The sequence below is a fragment of the Clinocottus analis genome, unplaced genomic scaffold (assembly GCF_023055335.1).
Source record: "Clinocottus analis isolate CAN_PGR_092001 unplaced genomic scaffold, fCliAna1.0.p SCAF_20, whole genome shotgun sequence".
Taxonomy (NCBI): Eukaryota; Metazoa; Chordata; class Actinopteri; order Perciformes; family Cottidae; genus Clinocottus; species Clinocottus analis.
This window is the reverse complement of record NW_027175932.1, coordinates 8,587,742-8,605,015: the sequence shown is the minus strand read 5'-3', so window position 1 is coordinate 8,605,015 and position 17,274 is coordinate 8,587,742. Positions and strand designations below refer to the sequence as shown.

The 17,274-nt window shown below is 41.1% G+C and overlaps 4 protein-coding genes across 5 annotated transcripts; 2 read left to right on the top strand and 2 right to left on the bottom strand.

Annotated features, from left to right (window-relative positions):
- The first annotated feature begins 663 nt into the window (after positions 1 to 663).
- On the top strand, positions 664 to 5,838 carry LOC137791878 (aldo-keto reductase family 1 member B1-like). Its single transcript, XM_068587084.1, has 10 exons — positions 664 to 836; positions 1,801 to 1,968; positions 2,116 to 2,232; positions 2,393 to 2,470; positions 2,839 to 2,961; positions 3,677 to 3,783; positions 4,261 to 4,342; positions 4,528 to 4,611; positions 4,714 to 4,796; positions 4,889 to 5,838. The coding sequence occupies exons 1-10, from the start codon at positions 771 to 773 to the stop codon at positions 4,929 to 4,931; spliced, it is 951 nt and encodes a 316-aa protein (XP_068443185.1). The 5' UTR covers positions 664 to 770; the 3' UTR covers positions 4,932 to 5,838.
- A 1,060-nt stretch (positions 5,839 to 6,898) lies between these two features.
- Positions 6,899 to 8,155, bottom strand: LOC137791829 (aldo-keto reductase family 1 member B1-like). The gene is made up of 6 exons (XM_068587014.1): positions 8,036 to 8,155; positions 7,852 to 7,958; positions 7,684 to 7,765; positions 7,182 to 7,265; positions 6,997 to 7,076; positions 6,899 to 6,938 (listed from the first exon to the last, which is right to left on the bottom strand). The coding sequence occupies exons 1-6, from the start codon at positions 8,153 to 8,155 to the stop codon at positions 6,899 to 6,901; spliced, it is 513 nt and encodes a 170-aa protein (XP_068443115.1).
- Positions 8,156 to 11,441: 3,286 nt separating this feature from the next.
- Positions 11,442 to 14,029, bottom strand: LOC137791879 (dnaJ homolog subfamily B member 9-like). Its single transcript, XM_068587085.1, has 3 exons — positions 13,952 to 14,029; positions 13,364 to 13,597; positions 11,442 to 12,913 (listed from the first exon to the last, which is right to left on the bottom strand). Exons 2-3 carry the CDS (start codon positions 13,578 to 13,580, stop codon positions 12,465 to 12,467), a joined length of 666 nt encoding a protein of 221 aa, XP_068443186.1. The 5' UTR covers positions 13,581 to 13,597; positions 13,952 to 14,029; the 3' UTR covers positions 11,442 to 12,464.
- A 613-nt stretch (positions 14,030 to 14,642) lies between these two features.
- LOC137791877 (THAP domain-containing protein 5-like) lies at positions 14,643 to 17,153 on the top strand. 2 transcript variants are annotated; one of them, XM_068587083.1, is made up of 3 exons: positions 14,643 to 14,808; positions 15,107 to 15,293; positions 15,562 to 17,153. In XM_068587083.1, exons 1-3 carry the CDS (start codon positions 14,723 to 14,725, stop codon positions 16,306 to 16,308), a joined length of 1,020 nt encoding a protein of 339 aa, XP_068443184.1. In that variant the 5' UTR covers positions 14,643 to 14,722; the 3' UTR covers positions 16,309 to 17,153. The 2 variants fall into 2 exon arrangements, with proteins under 2 accessions (XP_068443184.1, XP_068443183.1); XM_068587082.1 differs by having other exon boundaries at positions 15,107 to 15,335.
- The last annotated feature ends 121 nt before the right edge of the window (positions 17,154 to 17,274 follow it).

The window sequence follows — 17,274 nt, the reverse complement described above, 5'->3', positions numbered from 1 at the left end:
TTACTTGTATTTAATATGTGAGTTGCATACATTATACAGGCCAGAGATAAACTGGGACAAACATACCAGCCCTTATATGCATTAGTTTGCTTTGGAAACGATTTCCGATGTAGTTTGTCAAGGTTTTAAAGAGCATTACATTAGTTACTTTTCACTGGCAGGCAAAAGGGTTGCACCCATAGCCATTGACAGCAGTATTAATATAGTGATACGTGGAAAGTATCTAATTACATTTAACCTCCCCATGTATTGCACATAGGTTCCATGCAGATGGCAATTTGTTTAAATATGTGGATGATATTTTACTTTATGTTCCAGTTATGAAACTCTCGACAGGACAAACAGGTGGTACCAACCTGTCAATCAAAAGATAGCTGCGCCCCCAAAGCCTTTCCTGCTTTATCATCCATCTGACAATCCATCTCCAAATGGGACTATAATTTACCAAATGAACATCCTGCTGTAAAGCAGACTTGATTAGCGATTGGGATCATAAACATACAAAACGTTAACAAAATGTCAGTTAATATTTACTGAGGTATTACATCATGTGAGATTTAGGGACTTTTGCAGTTAATAAGCTTATTTTACCAGCGGAGCTGCCCCCTGGTTCCCATTAAAAAGAATGCAGGTCAAAGCACTTCCGCATTCGCTTCGCTCTCCAGGAGCGGAGGTTTCCTGTTGGATCTGCAGGCTGAGCTCCATCTTTACTGCTTCCCTCTGCACGACTGTCACTTCTGCATTCAGCGTCTGCTCGTCCTTTTGGAGAAATGGCAACAACCGTGAAACTAAACACCGGTGCACAAATGCCCATTGTGGGACTGGGCACATGGAAGGTGCGTTTTGTAAAGTATTGCAACGTGTTCTTTATCTAGCGTTCATTATCATTTAAGTAAGCTAGCTGAACGGCCCGACAGAAAGCAACAAATTGCTAAAATTAGGGCTGCGTGTCCTCAAAGTGCCAGCTGATATATCGATATAGGTTCTGCAGTAATTGCATGCTGTTTTAATAACTGTGTTGGTGTTTTAGTTCAGTGTGTAAACTCTGCCTGATTTAAAAAAAAAAAAAAAAAAACGTGGCTAATGCGCCCCAGCCGCAGGTTCATGAAAGCACCACCGTCATGCGCAAACCCCTCTGGTTCAAATTACACTGCACAGACTTCGAGCTAACGTTAGCATGCTTTACTTTTATTCAGTGTAACCCAGAGAAGTCACAATTACCTGAATTCATTGGCTGTTAAGTGCTTGCATGTCTCTTTTTCAGTAAGTAAGCAATACTATTGCCTGAGAAGGCGGCTGTTTCCTGATTAAGAGCATGTTGTTTGCTTCCATGGTAAATCTAATTATAGTTGCAATTCATATTGGCCATAAAAAAATAGACGAGGTGCAAATACAGACTTTGTTTTCTACCAAGAGGAGATCGACTTGGGTTTCCTCTCACCATGAAAGGAATGTCAAGTATTAGGATTGTTCCAAAATAAGAGATGCACTTGTCCCAGATTGCTCCTAAATAGGAAAGGATGGATCCCAGAGGACAACTAAGAGCAGTGTTAAAGTCTGAAGTAACTAATCTTTAATCAAATAGTCACAATGGCTGAACGTGGGTTCACAATCGGGAACTAAAACTAAAATTGTGGAATGTTTGCACAACTTGTGTTGTTTGTGTCAAAGCAAAAATAATGCAAATCATGAACCATTCAGTCTACTGACACCGTATACAAAAATAAGTACAGTGATGTTATTATGGAACGGTATGTCTGGACCACACTCAGTAACCGTCCCTGTATTGTTTTTTTATAGTCTCCCCCTGGCAAGGTCACAGAGGCGGTGAAAGCAGCCATCTCGGCAGGCTACAGGCACATTGATGGAGCGTATGTCTACCAGAACGAGGCGGAGGTGGGAGATGGTGTTCAGGCCATGATCAAGGATGGCGTGGTCAAGCGAGAGGATCTCTTCATTGTGAGCAAGGTGAGTTGTGCGCTTATAATGCGGGCTCATGTCCTTATTGTTTCTTGCACAAAAAGGGTTTGGAACTGATGCTGTTTGTATTTGCTGTATGTAAACAGTGTGTCATTACTGAACATGCACGCTTTCTCTTTTTTTTTTTTTTTAAAGCTGTGGTCCACTTTTCATGATAAGTCTCTGGTGAGACAAGGCTGTGAGAAGACCCTCAGTGATCTTAAACTGGACTACCTAGACCTCTACCTTGTGCATTGGCCCATGGGTTTTAAGGTAGGCACAGTGTTGTGAGCCATGTGGGAAAATATGTGTTCTTTGTGTGTAATTCAGCTGGAATCTGTCGATCAGCAGGAATGTGCAGCCTCTATTTTGTCAATGTCCTAGTCATGTGGTGTAAACTGGAGGACTATTGATCCCTTTTGCCATGTTACAGGCCGGCAGTGAACTTTTTCCTGTGGACAGCACTGGAGATGCGATCACTGATGATACTCACTTCCTGGAGACATGGGAGGTGAGTTAAACAGACACAACACTCGCTTGTATCAGACGTAGCGTTTGAAAAGGTAAAATTTAAATAACAACTCTGTGTGTGTGTGCCATGTTATGACTTAAGACCAGAATCATTGAATTTGAAGCTCGTAAATGTCTATGTCATGTGTTATTTCTTTAAGAGCAACACATTTTTTTAAGAAGGTTAAAAAAAAAAGGTGAGCTTTGAAATACACTGAAAGTTGCCAGAGTTGAAGGCAGGTACTTTTTAGATCATGATTCTGCCACTGGAGTGGTGTGTCAAAGGCTTTTTTAAGAGTCACAAATAGGATTTATTACAAGCTATGGTTTTTAAACCCAAACTCATTTTTTTTATGGTACATTTTTCAGGGAATGGAAGCGCTGGTTGACGCTGGTTTGGTCAAAGCTGTCGGTATCTCCAACTTCAACAAGGAGCAGATTGAAGCCATTCTCAACAAGCCAGGCCTCAAATACAAGCCTGCTGTGAACCAGGTAAGAGATTTGTACAACAAGATTCTTTTAGTAACTATAATGTCCAGCTGCTGTATAAACTGATTTGGCAACCTGTTTATAGATGAAATGTTTATACTGAGGTTACTGCTGCAACAACTAATCAGTCAAAATAAATCGACTATAAAAATAAACAAATTTGGTTATCAATTAGTTGGGTTTCTGTTAGGGTACACAACACACAATGTGGCAATGACTGTGTGTGTGTGGGTGGAAGACTTTTTTTATACAATTTAATAATTGACATATTAATCAATGATCAAAGTCCTTATTAGTTGCAGCCCCTCTTAGCCGCAGAAAACGGATATATTTATCTCTTTTATTGCTTTTCTTAAAGAGCAAAGGATCACAATGGCATCATCTGTCTCCTCGTATCAGGTCTAATGGGAAAAAAATAAATGTCTAGTTAATTCTCATCCGGCCACAGCAGTTTCCCCTCAGGCTGCACCAATTAGCTGAGGAGACCTTGTATTTTCTGTTTTTCAGACCCATCCTTCAGCATCAATATCTTGCTTTGTCTGGTCTTTTTGTTCATTCGATTACAGCACCATGCACAGACCAAAATACTTTCTTACATTGACTAAAAGAAAGCCAACCCTATGTGTACGAAAGACACATACGAAGTACTAAGTTGGTTTATGCTCCACTTCCATTGTTTTCGCAACGCATCCAAAGAGAAGTGTGTTTGCCCCACCAGGTGGAGTGCCACCCGTACCTGAATCAGGAGAAGCTGGTCCCCTTCTGCCAGTCACACGGCATCGCAGTGACGGCCTACAGCCCTCTGGGCTCCCCCGACAGACCCTGGTCAGTTGTGTCGAAATAACACGAGACAGAACTTGTAGCATAAAGTCTGTCGATTGCCGCACTGCTGCAACATCATGATCGTTATTGTTGAAATGCTGATTCAGTAGTTTGTCTTTCATATCCCTTTGGGTGGTTTCATCTTGTGACTGTTGTTCCTCTTTGTTTATGTAGTTTGAGATGTGGCATATTCTGTTTGTACTTAGACATTATGTAATGACTTGCAGTCTTCAAAGCGCTCTTATTTGTCTAAATTTGCTTGAAAAATCGCACAGAAATGTGTTTAATGGTTTTACTTTTTTCACTACTTTACTTTTCACAACTGCCCACCTCTGTCACGGTGTTTGCTTCTAGTTTAGTTAATACAGAGTCATCCCTTCTGTGAGGTATCTCCATTATTTCGTCTGCCTTCTGATTGTCAGCAAAACAATGCGATGTGTGCAGTTCTCCTATATCATATCTGATGCATTTATATTACAGGGCTAAACCTGAAGACCCCTCACTGCTGGAAGATCCGAACATTAAAGCCATTGCTGAGAAGCACAAGAAGACGTCTGCTCAGGTACAACACTGAACACAATCAGCTTTGTGTAGTTTTTGTGCACACACTAAAATAATTCCTATTCGTCTTTTCTCTTAAAAAAGAATGTGCAAATAGCATGCGCATGACCCTTCACTGTTGTTATACTTGTGGTTATGACCTTTGATCACGCTCGCATGTTAATACCCTTTCTCCTTCACTGCCAGGTCCTGATCCGCTTCCACATCCAGAGGAACGTGGTCGTGATCCCCAAGTCGATCACACCTCAGCGCATTCAGGAGAATTTCCAGGTAATTAGCCGAGGGATTTTTCTGATGTTTTCGAGGATTAGCTCCTCAATGTGCCTCACTTACTTGGCTCCTGCATGACGGCCGTTGTTTGAATCTCTGCAGGTGTTTGACTTTGAACTATCTGGGGAGGAAATGAAGACTATACTCGGATTCAACAGGAACTGGAGAGTCTGCGGCATGCAAATGTGAGACCATATATCCTTGTTTTGTGTTTTAAGTATTGTTCAGAAGGTGTCGTGAGGTTTTTAAATGTTCCTTTCTGTCTTTCTCTCTGTAGGTGCAAGAAGCACAAGGAATATCCATTCAGTGCTGAATTCTGAATTGGGGAGAGAGGAAAAAAATGAAGATTTTCCTCAGGTTAACAATGAATACTGGAGTTTGCATCTGTCCTCTAAACTGCTCACCTTGATATGCTTTAGTGCAGTTTGCAAAATAAATGTGGCCTTGCATCAGATTTCTATTTTCATGTTCCATTTCTAAGGACAAATCATGGCTTCTAAAGTCATTTATTTTGTCTCCACTAAAACCAATTTAATGCATTAAATACTTCTTTAAATTCCAATTTAAGATGCTCATTTGACACACAATATGACTATTGAGTACAAGTATAATTGAGTGCCTTTTCCAGACAAGTGTCTTAGCTTTCTTCATTATTCAGATTTTTCTTTTCTTGCCAAGTCTTAGTGGAGAGTAAATTCCAGGGTATTGCTTTGCCGTCACTGACATTTAAAGTAACTGAATAATCTAAATGTGCCACATTCACTCCAGATCAAGATTAAGTGTGTAACACTTTAAATGACTTCTGAGAACAAAATCAGCATTTTCTTCAGTCATTGTTTTTTTTGTAGTTTTACATGTTTGTAGTACCACATGTTTTAGGGGAAAAAGTTGTATTCTCATATAAAATCAACTCTGTATTAACATTAATTTTTCATAGCACTAATGTGATCCTACTTCAAAGCACGTAACTAAACATGTTTATCCTTCATGTCAGCACATGTGCGTTTGTGTATGTGAATACAGATTGAAAACACTGATTCAGCTCTCATTCTGAGTCACGGTCCGGTCTGTTTTTTACAAAGTATTTCCCATATTTACTTGTGAGTCATAGATGGCGTTTTAACGTCATGTGTATTAGCCCTGTTACAACATAGTTACTTCCACTTCGCGTGGGAGATGGTGTGTTATGTTAAGCATCTGAATAAATGGCTTCATATGCCAAAGGTGTCCTCAACTGATCCTGTGAGTTTTATTTGAGTGGTTTCAGGTGAAATTACCATGTGTTGAGGAGAAGGTGTCGTCAGTAATGCCTTTAGTATTTCTCTCCTGGAAGGAGGGAGATTGATGATGATGATGCTGACAAAGACAAACTTGGAGAAAAATTGAACCGCAAGTGTTGACAGTGTATCAAGTCAAATAGTTATCCCACACACAGTCATACCAAGCTTGTTTACATAACAAATTTCATACAGAAAAGTAGGGCTGCAACAACGAATCGATAAAAAACGATTATTAAAGTTGGCATTTTTAAGTTTCAAAAGTTAATCCTTTAAAATTTATTTTTTACCCGATTGATTAATCAATTATTAAAATAATCGTTAGTAGCAGCCCTACAGAAAAGTACTTCCTGTTATTAGTATAGTAAAGGGGTGAGTCGTATAAATGGATGATGAAAACGGTCGAGAGAATAACAATCAGTATTCCAACCACTGCATGAATAATACACACTGGATTATTGAGTTTGCTAATCCCCTGAGCACCAATTTGTCTGGTGTTTGTGTTATTGTCTGTTCGATGCAATGTGCATCATGTTTGGCCATATTCCCAAACAGGTCTATGTCTATTTAGTTTTACCACAGTGAAATTGATCCTTTTATTTGATCGCTTACACCAAGAAGATCAAGTCCTGTGCTGGACCTTAAACCCTTTTGTATTCTTACTTTGTCTCCAGTAACATGTATCGTGATCACGTTCATCATCTGTGCACCACACCACCAACAGAATGCATGAAAGATTGTTCTATTGCACACAGTCTGCTTTTTTCAATACATTCCTTGAGGTCTTTTTTCAAAAGCAAGCATTATACACAAATTATTCAGTTGAGTCTCATTCAGATAATAATTCAGGCTTTGTCACATTAGTCAGGTCACAGTTTAATATTGCAGCTTGTGGATTTTGAATAGAAAAGCTCAGTAGTTGATAGTTGTCTGATGGGCTAATATTCTGCATTCAGAGGGAAGTCTTTGTGCGTTGAGGCCCTATACACAGAAAAGAAGAGCAGCATGCTTTACTTCAGAATGGTCCAGTAGCCGGCTCCATAGCCTAAACTAAGAGATAGACAGCGATAAAGAGATAACAGACATAAGCTGATCTGCCTCCACTCACCAGTTGATGGGGAATGCTCTTCTCTCGGGGAAGCTCATCATCGACTCCATGTCGTTTTCACTCAACTCAAAGTCAAACAGCTGAAAGAGAAACAACAGCGAGTCGATTCCTCACAACAAAATAGATACATGACATGTATCTTCAATGTGAGTTGTCAGCTGTTGAAATTGTTAAGATTGGCAAACCTGCAAATTCTCCTTGATCCGATGGGGCGTCACTGACTTCACTACGACGATCACGTTCCTCTGAATGTGGAACCTGAGGAGAACCTGGTGGGGAATACAGAAATCAGCATTATAAGCATTCGACAGGCATCTTACTGAACACCTTTGCATGACGGATCACAACACAACACTCGGTTTAATGCCCCGCCCACCATATGAAAGCTTCCTCGCTGACCTCTGTTATTGAACTTTTTAATGGAAGCGTTATAATTCTCAACAAAGCCATTATGTCCCCGTGATATCGGTTTCTCCCTGCAGACCAAAACACATGCAAACATCACTGTGATATTGGTTTTTATTTTTAAATAGCATGCCATTGTTAGAAAAGTAAAAATATGATATTAAAGATTGGTTTTATTTTTTTTTAAACGCAACAGACCACAAAATGTTTTTATGGCCTTTTGGTTTCAAGAACATACTATGGGAAACTTGAAGTCAGCCTTTTTGTGTTTTCCTCTTGTACCTGTGCTGGAGTCTTGTTGTACTTGTCAGCAATAGCCTTGATCCGAGGTTCCTCCAGCAGAGAGGGATCCTCAGAAGAAGCCCTTTTGTAAATAAGAACAGAAGAGAATAAGTGACCTCTGACCCCATCCTGCGGGCGCTGCTTTTGATAGGTGGCACTGCCTCTCACCAGGGTCTGTCAGGGGAGCCCAGGGGGCTGTACGCCGTCACTGGGATGCCCTTTGAGTGGCAGTAGTTGATCAGCTTCTCTTGGGTTATGCATGGGTGGCACTCAATCTGGAGGAACACCCGAAAGCCTTAGCTTTTAGTATCGAGTATAGACTGTGTTGCAGAATGCTGGTCCTGCTCTTTACCTGGTTGGTAGCAGGCTTGTACTTGAGGCCTGGCTTGTTGAGTAAGGCCGCTATCTGGTCTTTGTTGAAGTTGGAGACGCCGATTGCTTTGACCAATCCAGCATCCACCAGCTTTTCCATCGCCTTTGAAATGAGACACAATGCACACAAGTGTAACTGAGGTATCCCAAAAGCAATGTGTATGTTAATAATTCATTTGATTTAGGCTGCCAGCATGACAGTTATACATTCGGCGTCAGTCTTTTATGTGCATAATAATTAACCCGTAAATTACCTCCCAAGTGTCCAAGAAGTTGCTGCCATCAGAAATAATCTTGTCATGCTCGTCAAGTGGAAAGAGCTCATCCCCTGGCTGCAGTTGCAAAAGTAAAATGATGACTTATTAGATCAACAATGAACACTAGGCTGGGAAACATTAAAAGGCTGTGCCTAATTCTCTGATGTTTGCTAAGAGGGGAAATAGGCTAACATTTGGGCTTGACTATGAAGCCTTGATGCTGTGGTTTTGCTGTGGTTGGACCTCGTCTTCATTCTGATTCACGTAAGCGCCATCGATGTGCCTGTAACCAGCTCGTATCGCCACCTTAACGGCATCAGTGACCTTTCCTCGCTCTGCCTACAGAGAAATCGTGACACAAAAACAAGGTTATTGCAGTAAAATATGTGTTGGCTCAAATGACTGGCTTAGTGTTGCGGTTCTTGCAGGATCAGTCAACAAGCAGCCTTTTGAGCATGCAGACGTGTGCTACACTGCACCGAGAGAAGTGAATGGCCTCTAGTGTACAGGTCAGAGAGAGAGAGAGAGAGAGAGAGAGAGAGAGAGAGAGAGAGAAAGAGAGAGAGAGAGACAGACAGACAGACAGACAGACAGACAGACAGACAGACAGACAGACAGACAGAGATTGGCTAATTGAGCAGTAAAACTGTATCTGATTTTACATCATGCCATTGACACACATAGAGGCAACAGAGGGGAGAATGATGGTTTTTCCAATAAAGCAGCATGGTTTAAATGCTTTCAGTGAGTCTATAGAAATGGCAGCCCCGTATGAATGATTGTCCAAGGCTTTTTAATAAGCTACTGTTGTGCATGTCTTGATCTAAATCCTGGCGGCTCTGGAGATAATTACTTTTCGCACCATTTTGGGAATGGTCGGGGCTTATCTAAATTGCTGGGATCACCACCTTAATGTACCAGGATCCTGTTCCCATGTTTTCTCCTGACCTAAAGGTGCTGCAAGTTAAACAGCACTGAACCAAAGAAGAGAAGGATCTCAGTTATATTTCTCCCGTAGATCTGTTGCCGAGTTGAAACTGATAGCGTTCTGTCTCCCTTTGGCCTAATAATTACCTAGATAATCAGCAGATGGATCGCCAGCATGTATGACAGCTGTTGGATTGTGGATATGGCTGTTATGGTTTTGATTTTATGAAACAATTTTAGCGGGAGCCAGGGTAGTCTTGATAAGTGCCCAAAACCAGGGCATTTCCAGGAGTGTCTGTAAGCGAGGATGAGTAGAAGTCAGAGATGGCTTTTCTGAGAAGTCGGAGACTGTTATTCTGTTGATTGGGGGTGTTGACTTCCTCACATCAAAGCTTTGGAAATGTTTGCGGAGGACCAAAGAAAAGAACAGTGCTATCTTCAAAACCTTTACAGAAAGCAGATGTAAAGTTGCGTAAAAATGATTAGAAGCTAGTTCAGAGTTGGAAATGTTTTCCAGATATTAAAACGGTCAATGATGTCATCATCAAATATGTATTATTATTATTCTTTTGGTTGTCTGACAGTTTTTTGAGAGCTATTATAAATTCTACTTACCCCAAATAAGTAGCTCAGAACATGGGATGATATTAGTTTGGCAAAATTCCTCCCAGGGCCTAACAAATTTGCTGATCTGAGACATCTGATTCCAAAAACTGTGAAATGGCCACTACCTCGAGGCGGACACTAGAATAATATACATTCAAAACACTTTGGTGGTATGACAGCAGCAACCAGACAGGCCAGTAAAATGTCTGTTGCTCTCATCCTTCTGCATTACGGACTCAAAGTGGGAGGCCCATAAACAATGCATGCATTTGCCAAATATTTAAAACTATCAAAATGAAATCAATTCTATCTTTGTAGATTCAGCAAAACATGTTACGGCGATTAGCCTTTCGGTCACATGCTTTTAATTGGTCCGTCATTAGACTCAATTGGTGTCAAAGTTGTCTGCCTGCTTGTCAACAGCTTGTAAAAAAACACGTATTAATTTATTATTCTCGGTGAGTCATTGCATGACTTGGCAGGAAAATGAAAATGTTCAACACAGTTAGAGGAAGTGAATAATTGGGAATATTGCCTTCATATGCACTCACACTGTACACAATGCAGGTGTGTTTTCATCCTCTTTGCCGAAGTGAGACTATACCTTCAAAACTCAACAAAACCCCTTTATCTCAAAGTGAGTAATAATGTCATCGTGCAGTTCTGGCCGCCATGGGGTGCACATGCGTTGGCTACAGTTGGTCACATTAGCCAGGACTATTTCTGTACAAAATAAAAGTGATTTAAAATAATAAAAAGAAGCTAGATTTGTTCTTCTGTTAGCGATCAGATCTTGGACATTCAGCTGATTGCTTAATGGCAAACATGATTCTTCCACTTTCTCATGTGCTCTTCCCTAAAAATGTATTTGCGTGACGGGTGGAACTCAACAAAGTAAATGCTGAGCAGAGTACAATTGATCAAATTGTTATATTTAGCCTTTGATATTGATGGCAAAGGAAGCCAATAAAGAGTTCCTAAACTACTCCTATCGTTGAAATCAAGCAAGCTTTTGTAACAAATATGTATCTTTATTCCAATTAAATTAAAGAATAGAAGTAAAACAAAATGTCATGTAATGTAAAATACAACTGAAATGTACTTTCATGGGTTTTGCAACAACATTTTGAGCAACCTGGCAAGTTCTTACGTTAATATGAAACATTCTGATCTTATTCTGATCCGATCAGGTTTCTACTGGCTCCATGCCGTCCCTCTCTTTATTGCGATGGTTCCCACAAGTTTGCTTTCTATGCTGTAATCAAGCTTCGAATTTCATAACAGTTTTCTAATCCACAATATATGTGTTTTTGTCGGATTGTTTTTTTCTCCATCCCCAGCCGTTCCCCTTTAAAGGCCGCCAATAGTATTCTCCACCCTGCCTTCCTGTGTTACGACAGTGCGCCCTCTGCTGGAGTGCAGCTTGAACAACAGTGTTTGGAGCGGAGGCAATGATAACAATTTATATGTTGCGAGAAACATTATAAACTATAAGTCAGATTTATGAGCGAGTTCAATGATTTCCTTCAAAACATTTCTCACACTTTTCCCTCTTCCAATCCAAAACAGACATTTGCTCTTGAAATGTTTTATTCATTCTCCAAACATTATGCAACCAAACAAATTCAGGCCACTCTCAGAACACACGCACACACACACACGCACACACACGCACACACACGCACACAGTGCAAACATAAGACAATGACATTTACAAAAGCTCTGTCTATGAAAGATAGGCAACATGAGCAAAGGTGCTAAATATTGCACATCATGATCAGATCAGGAAACTTCTCAGACCATTCAGCTATACTGGTAGAGGACCCGAGGCTTTTGTAACCATCAAAACAACTGGTTACAAAACAGCTGAGAGAGAGAGTACACAAACATAAGTTCACCAGCATTCGTCATGGGACTGATGTTAATTTCCTACCCTGACTGAGTGAAGGTAGATAAAACGAGGTAAAGGTTGATGATGGCCAACTTGCACACATCTTAGGATGTGAGGCTCATATTTCCACATGTATTTGATGCAAATGCTATACATTTACATTTGTGAGTATTAAACTGTATGTCTTTGCAATCTTTAAGATAATGCAAAATAATACAAACCATGAGAAAATTCAAGTTCTGGGTAGACTATGCTTAGATGAGTCTGGTTTTACATTAACAAAATGTCAATATTAATGATAATAATAATATTAATAATAGTATGGCCTGATTAGCTGTAGAATGAATGCTTCTGTGGTGCGTTGATGAATCGTATTGCTCTCAGAAGAAAACTTAATTTTAAATCAAATCATCTTTTAACCTCCAGCCATACCTGAGTCAATAGATTGTACCATCACGAGTAAACAAAATGAACCTGTAAAGCTAAATAATGCACTTTGCTATGAGTAATAAAGTGAGCGAGTTATTGCTTGGAAGCAGCCCCTATCATTAGGTCGGCTTGGATATTTGTTCCGAGGAAGATACATAAAGAACAATAGAAAAGCCAGTTGACACCATTCTCTATTTCACCAAGTGATAAATTAGCATTCAATTCCTAAACCACAACTTAAAACCCCCCGCAGTGTCCCAGGTGGCTGTGCTCTGCAGAGCACCATTTTCTGCCCAGTCTCAGGAGCAGTCAGTGAAGGTGGTCACCATGTTGCCCCTCCGCTGGGTCACCGTCCTGCAGTGCTGCTTCCCCGAGCCTTGGAATCTCCCGTCAGGCCTGGAGCCGTGCGCGTTAAAGGAGAACATCTTCTCCAAGTCCTCAAACATGTCATCAAAGACTCCCCCACCGAAGCCCCCATGCTGAAACTGTCTCTTCTGTCTGTCCATAGCCTCTCTGTGGGCCTGAAAGTGACTGTCAAAGTGTCTTTTTTGGTGGGCTTGATTTTGGGAGTGAAAGTGCTGTTGTCGACCAAAAGAGTCTTTAAAAATGTCATCAAAGTTAAAGGACTGGTAGTGCTGGTTGAAGTTGTAGTGGCCTCCTCCTCCTCTATGGCCCTCACCTGGCAATGGGCCGTGGCCAAACTGGTCGTACTCTCGCCTCCTCTTATCATCCGATAGCGTCTCGTATGCTGGTAGAGACAAAGACACATTACATCACACGCATTACATCACACATTGTCCTGTTTGTTGTGACATGGCAACTCAAAAGTTTCAGAACATGTTTTAACAATTTATATGTTAAATCTTGAGTAATGTAGATGTGTTTATCATCCATCTATTCTATAACAATTATATAGAGATAATCTCCATGTACAAGTTAAAATACCTTTGTAATACCGTAATAACTTTAGTTAGGCACCTGTTGTAGACACATACATACATATATACTTCTTTCCAGAGCCACTATATTGTGTAAAATGTAAACATATATAATACATTATCTAATGGTTAGATGAGCTATAGGCTGTATTCTAACCTATAGGTCATAACTTGACTTACATTACTCAGTGACCCTTGACCTATTCTTTGAAATTATTCTCATTTCAGAGACGTGTGCCCTGGAATGGTGACAGGCTTACCCTCAGCTATCTCCCTGAACTTGGCCTCTGCGTCGGGGCCCTTGTTGCGGTCAGGGTGGTATTTCAGGGCCAGCTTGTGGAAAGCCTTTTTTATCAGGCGTTCCGTGGCGTCTTTGGGCACACCCAGGATGTCGTAGTAGTCCCTCTTGGCCAGGATGAACTCGGAGATCAGCAAAATATGCACCGCTAGCAGCAACGCCGACTGTGCCGTGGCCATACTGCTGGTTTACGCACCTTTAGGGGTGGAAAGAGAGTTGTTGGAAGTGTCGGTCCACGACGCTTCACACACACACACCCAATGGGCAGGTAGACTTTGAAAGCGGTTTCAAACTTAAAAATTAAAGAACTCTTAAAAGTATACATATATAGGTTACATGACATTAACTGACGTCACTGTTCTAGCTAGTTTCGACAGAGAGGCGTCGGGGTTAAAGAAAATAACAACTCATAGGTTTTTGTGGGAGGGAGAAATTTGAAAGCAGCGCTGCCTTCAGTATACTTGTTAATGATACTCTGTCGTTTTCCCTCAGTTGCACACAAACTAGTCGTGACAAATACAAGTGATGCGTACTGTAAAAGCGGGATTACCTGGAGACGAGGTGACGCACAGCCAGAAGATACTGCTCTCAGCCGCCGACAGCTACAGCTGATGTGAAGCGATAGCTAGCGATTGTTGACCAGCTGCATTCCTGAGCAATAACACCACGACTCGCAACGCCATTGGTCCGTTTCTTAACACAATGACTCTCGTCACTGTGATTGGTGGAAACAGTGCGCACGTGAAGAAAGAGGATTTCCCGCGAAGAATACAAGCAAAGCAAGAGAGTAAACGGCAATCACTTCCCTCTTTGCTTTACTCTGAAACGTTGACGTTATCGAGTGAGGCGTGAGACCTAAACTTCTTTACAGCCTCGTATTTATATCATTAACTTAATATGTTTGATCCCTGGATGTTTTTCTTTTGCATGAAATAGATGACAACCTCTTACATTATACCATGCCTGTATTAATAGTTCCCTTTTGTAGTTATCCAACTGTTTGCCATTATAGATGGTACGTTAACTATCTTGATAGTTAAACGGTGTAAATGCATTTTTATTTAATTTATGTTTGCTTTCTTAATTGTTTTTGAAAAAGAAAGAAAGACGATGAACGCTTAAATATACTCGTACGTAACTTACTAAGATTTCTTTCGCTTGCCGTCATATATTGTACATTAACTAATTCACCAGAGCACACGTCATCTCCGCTATGAACACGACAACCCGGAAGTGTCCGTTTACGAGCTGGTTTGTGTTTTAAAAAAGATATCAACAAACGTGTTTTTGTAAAGCGTTTTCATGTAGTTTCTCTGCAGATATGCCACGCTACTGTGCTGTGAAAGTGTGCAGAAACCGCGGGGGAACTGCATCTAGACAAGACAACAAGAGAATTAGCTTCTACCCGTAAGTTGTCTGGTTTATTTTCTTAAAGTGTTTCCGAGTTCATACGTTTGTTTGGTTTAGCTGCAAATACATTTATCTGTTGTCATTAGAATTGTCAGACAAATGTGATATTAGTTTTAGAGGCAGTGAGAAGTTGTCAATGATGTCGTGTGAGTAGCATATTATTGTATATGGTTATCTTCTTGTAATGCTACAAGACTGAGACTGAGAGTGAATGTGGAGGAATGACGTTTTGAGGTAATGCCAGATCCAAGTGCCAACTGATATATTAAACCACGTGGTTCTCTCCTCCACAAAGGTTTCCTTTGCAAGACCAGTCCAGGCTTCAGAGATGGGTGGACAACATGAAGCGGGAAGAGTGGACCCCGAGTCGACATCAGTACCTGTGCAGCGAACATTTTACAGATGATTGCTTTGATATTCGATGGGGGATCCGCTACCTAAAGAACACAGCCATCCCGACCATGTTTCCCTCCAATGCGGATGTATGCATTTGTCTAAGCACCCATTCACAGTTCCATCATAAAGTAAGGGCTTGCTGCACATCACAAACGTGGCACTCAACCAACTCATTAGTTTTATATAAAACATTTTTAAAAAATCTGAAAGAGCACAAGTTGAATGCCAACACTTTTCTGAAAATTCCAAGAACCTTTCTACACATGACAGTTTTTGGTATGCAACAAGCCTGAACTTCATTTTGTTACTTTTGCATTGTCTGCAATTGACTAGATTAATTTGTTTCCATTGCAGGATGGTGAGAAAAAAGTTCCAAGCATTAATAGAAGCCCCAAGGCCAAACCCATGACTATTGACATTCAGCCGACAGGATTTGACTCTCCTCTCAGCAAGAGGCCGCTCATTTTGAGCAGAACTTGTAAAAAGGTCCAGTTGGGTACAGCAAACAACATTGTTGCTAAAGACACAGAGATGCTATTTGAACTGCCTCTGGTGTCGGACACTGGGATCTCCTGTCATTCAGATCTGACTGCTCCTTGTGAATTACCAGGTGACAGTGGGAGGCCAACCGTATCGTGCCTCGCACTGTCCCCATGCAATGAGCCCCGTGGTAAAGAGCAGGCGGACTCGATTGTGACCGTGGTGTGCTGTGAGTCACTGGGTCTTTACTCGGATGGAGAGGAAAACGTGGACGTGGGAGTCCTCCAAGCAGCGCTGGGCCAGACGTATAGCTTTGTCCCTGTGGAAATGGTCACGGACGAGCCCGCGTCCTGCTTTTTGGAGGAGAGGGGACCCTGCGAGGAAGAGAACATTTCTGTTTGCGAGCACTCGTACTGCAGATCGGACACAGACAAAGATCAGCTTTGGCGTAAGATCTTGAGTTTGCATACAAAGATCTTGGAATTGGATCACCGAGAGGAGAGCACCTTGACAAAAGTCCGTGCTCTGGAGACGGAGGTGGCCCTCCTGAAGAGAGATGGGGCTGTATTTAAAGAGAAGCAAAACATTTTGGAAGGTTACATATCTTCGATGTTGCTCTGATTTTTCAAGCAATGGACTCTGAACTGGCGACTGCGATAGAGCAGGGTCCTCCTTCAATTAGAGGATCGGTGGTTTAATCCCCTGCTCCGCTAGTCCATGTCAATGTATACTTTGGCAAGCTACTTAAACTTGCTCCCGTAGCTGTGTATACGGTGTGAATGTTGTATGAATGTTAAAGTCGTGGGCAGGTGGTACCTTGCATGGTAGCCCCTGTCATCAGTGTAAGTGAATGATGCGCTTTGGGAAGGAGAAGCGCAGGTGTAACAAAATATACAACGTCAAAATGACTGCTGAGGAAAGTTAAGGAACTATCTGTGTTTGTCTACATGGTGGCACTATATGACCGCCTTCATTGAAGCGTTGGGTCACCTCTGCTTGTTGCTGTGCATATTTGATACTTAATCACCTGTTCACAGTTGACATGACATGTTTATACATGCATAACATACATTATCACAACGTATTAACGACTTGGCATCAATTATGTTAGAAGCGGTTTTAATACTGACATGACTTTGTGGTTTTCTTACAGTAATGTCCGCGTGAGCATTTTGATGACGTGCGGCCCTTGATTGGCGAAACCACACTGTCATTAAGGTTTATCATACAGAAAAATCCTGGTTTGGATTTACTTTGCAGTCGAATAAAGTGTATCATAAATGTGCTTCTTTGAGCATGTGCTTCTGAGGGCTGTATTTCTGTCCACTTTGTCCCTAGTGAATGTTTTAAATCAAAATGTTCTTTACTTTTTCTGTTTCGGAAAGAAAGTGACACATTTCCAACAGGTGCTTCACATCTGTAGTATAGAAACAAAATGTCTTTGTTTATTGGAGGTGTATTGAAGAGTGTGCTAATGCTGTTCATAGTAAATTATCATTTATTTATTACACTTTAACTTTGGAATAGTATTTTTTAAAGTTTACTTGTAAGAAAGAATAAATATACTGTGCTGTGTATTCATACCTT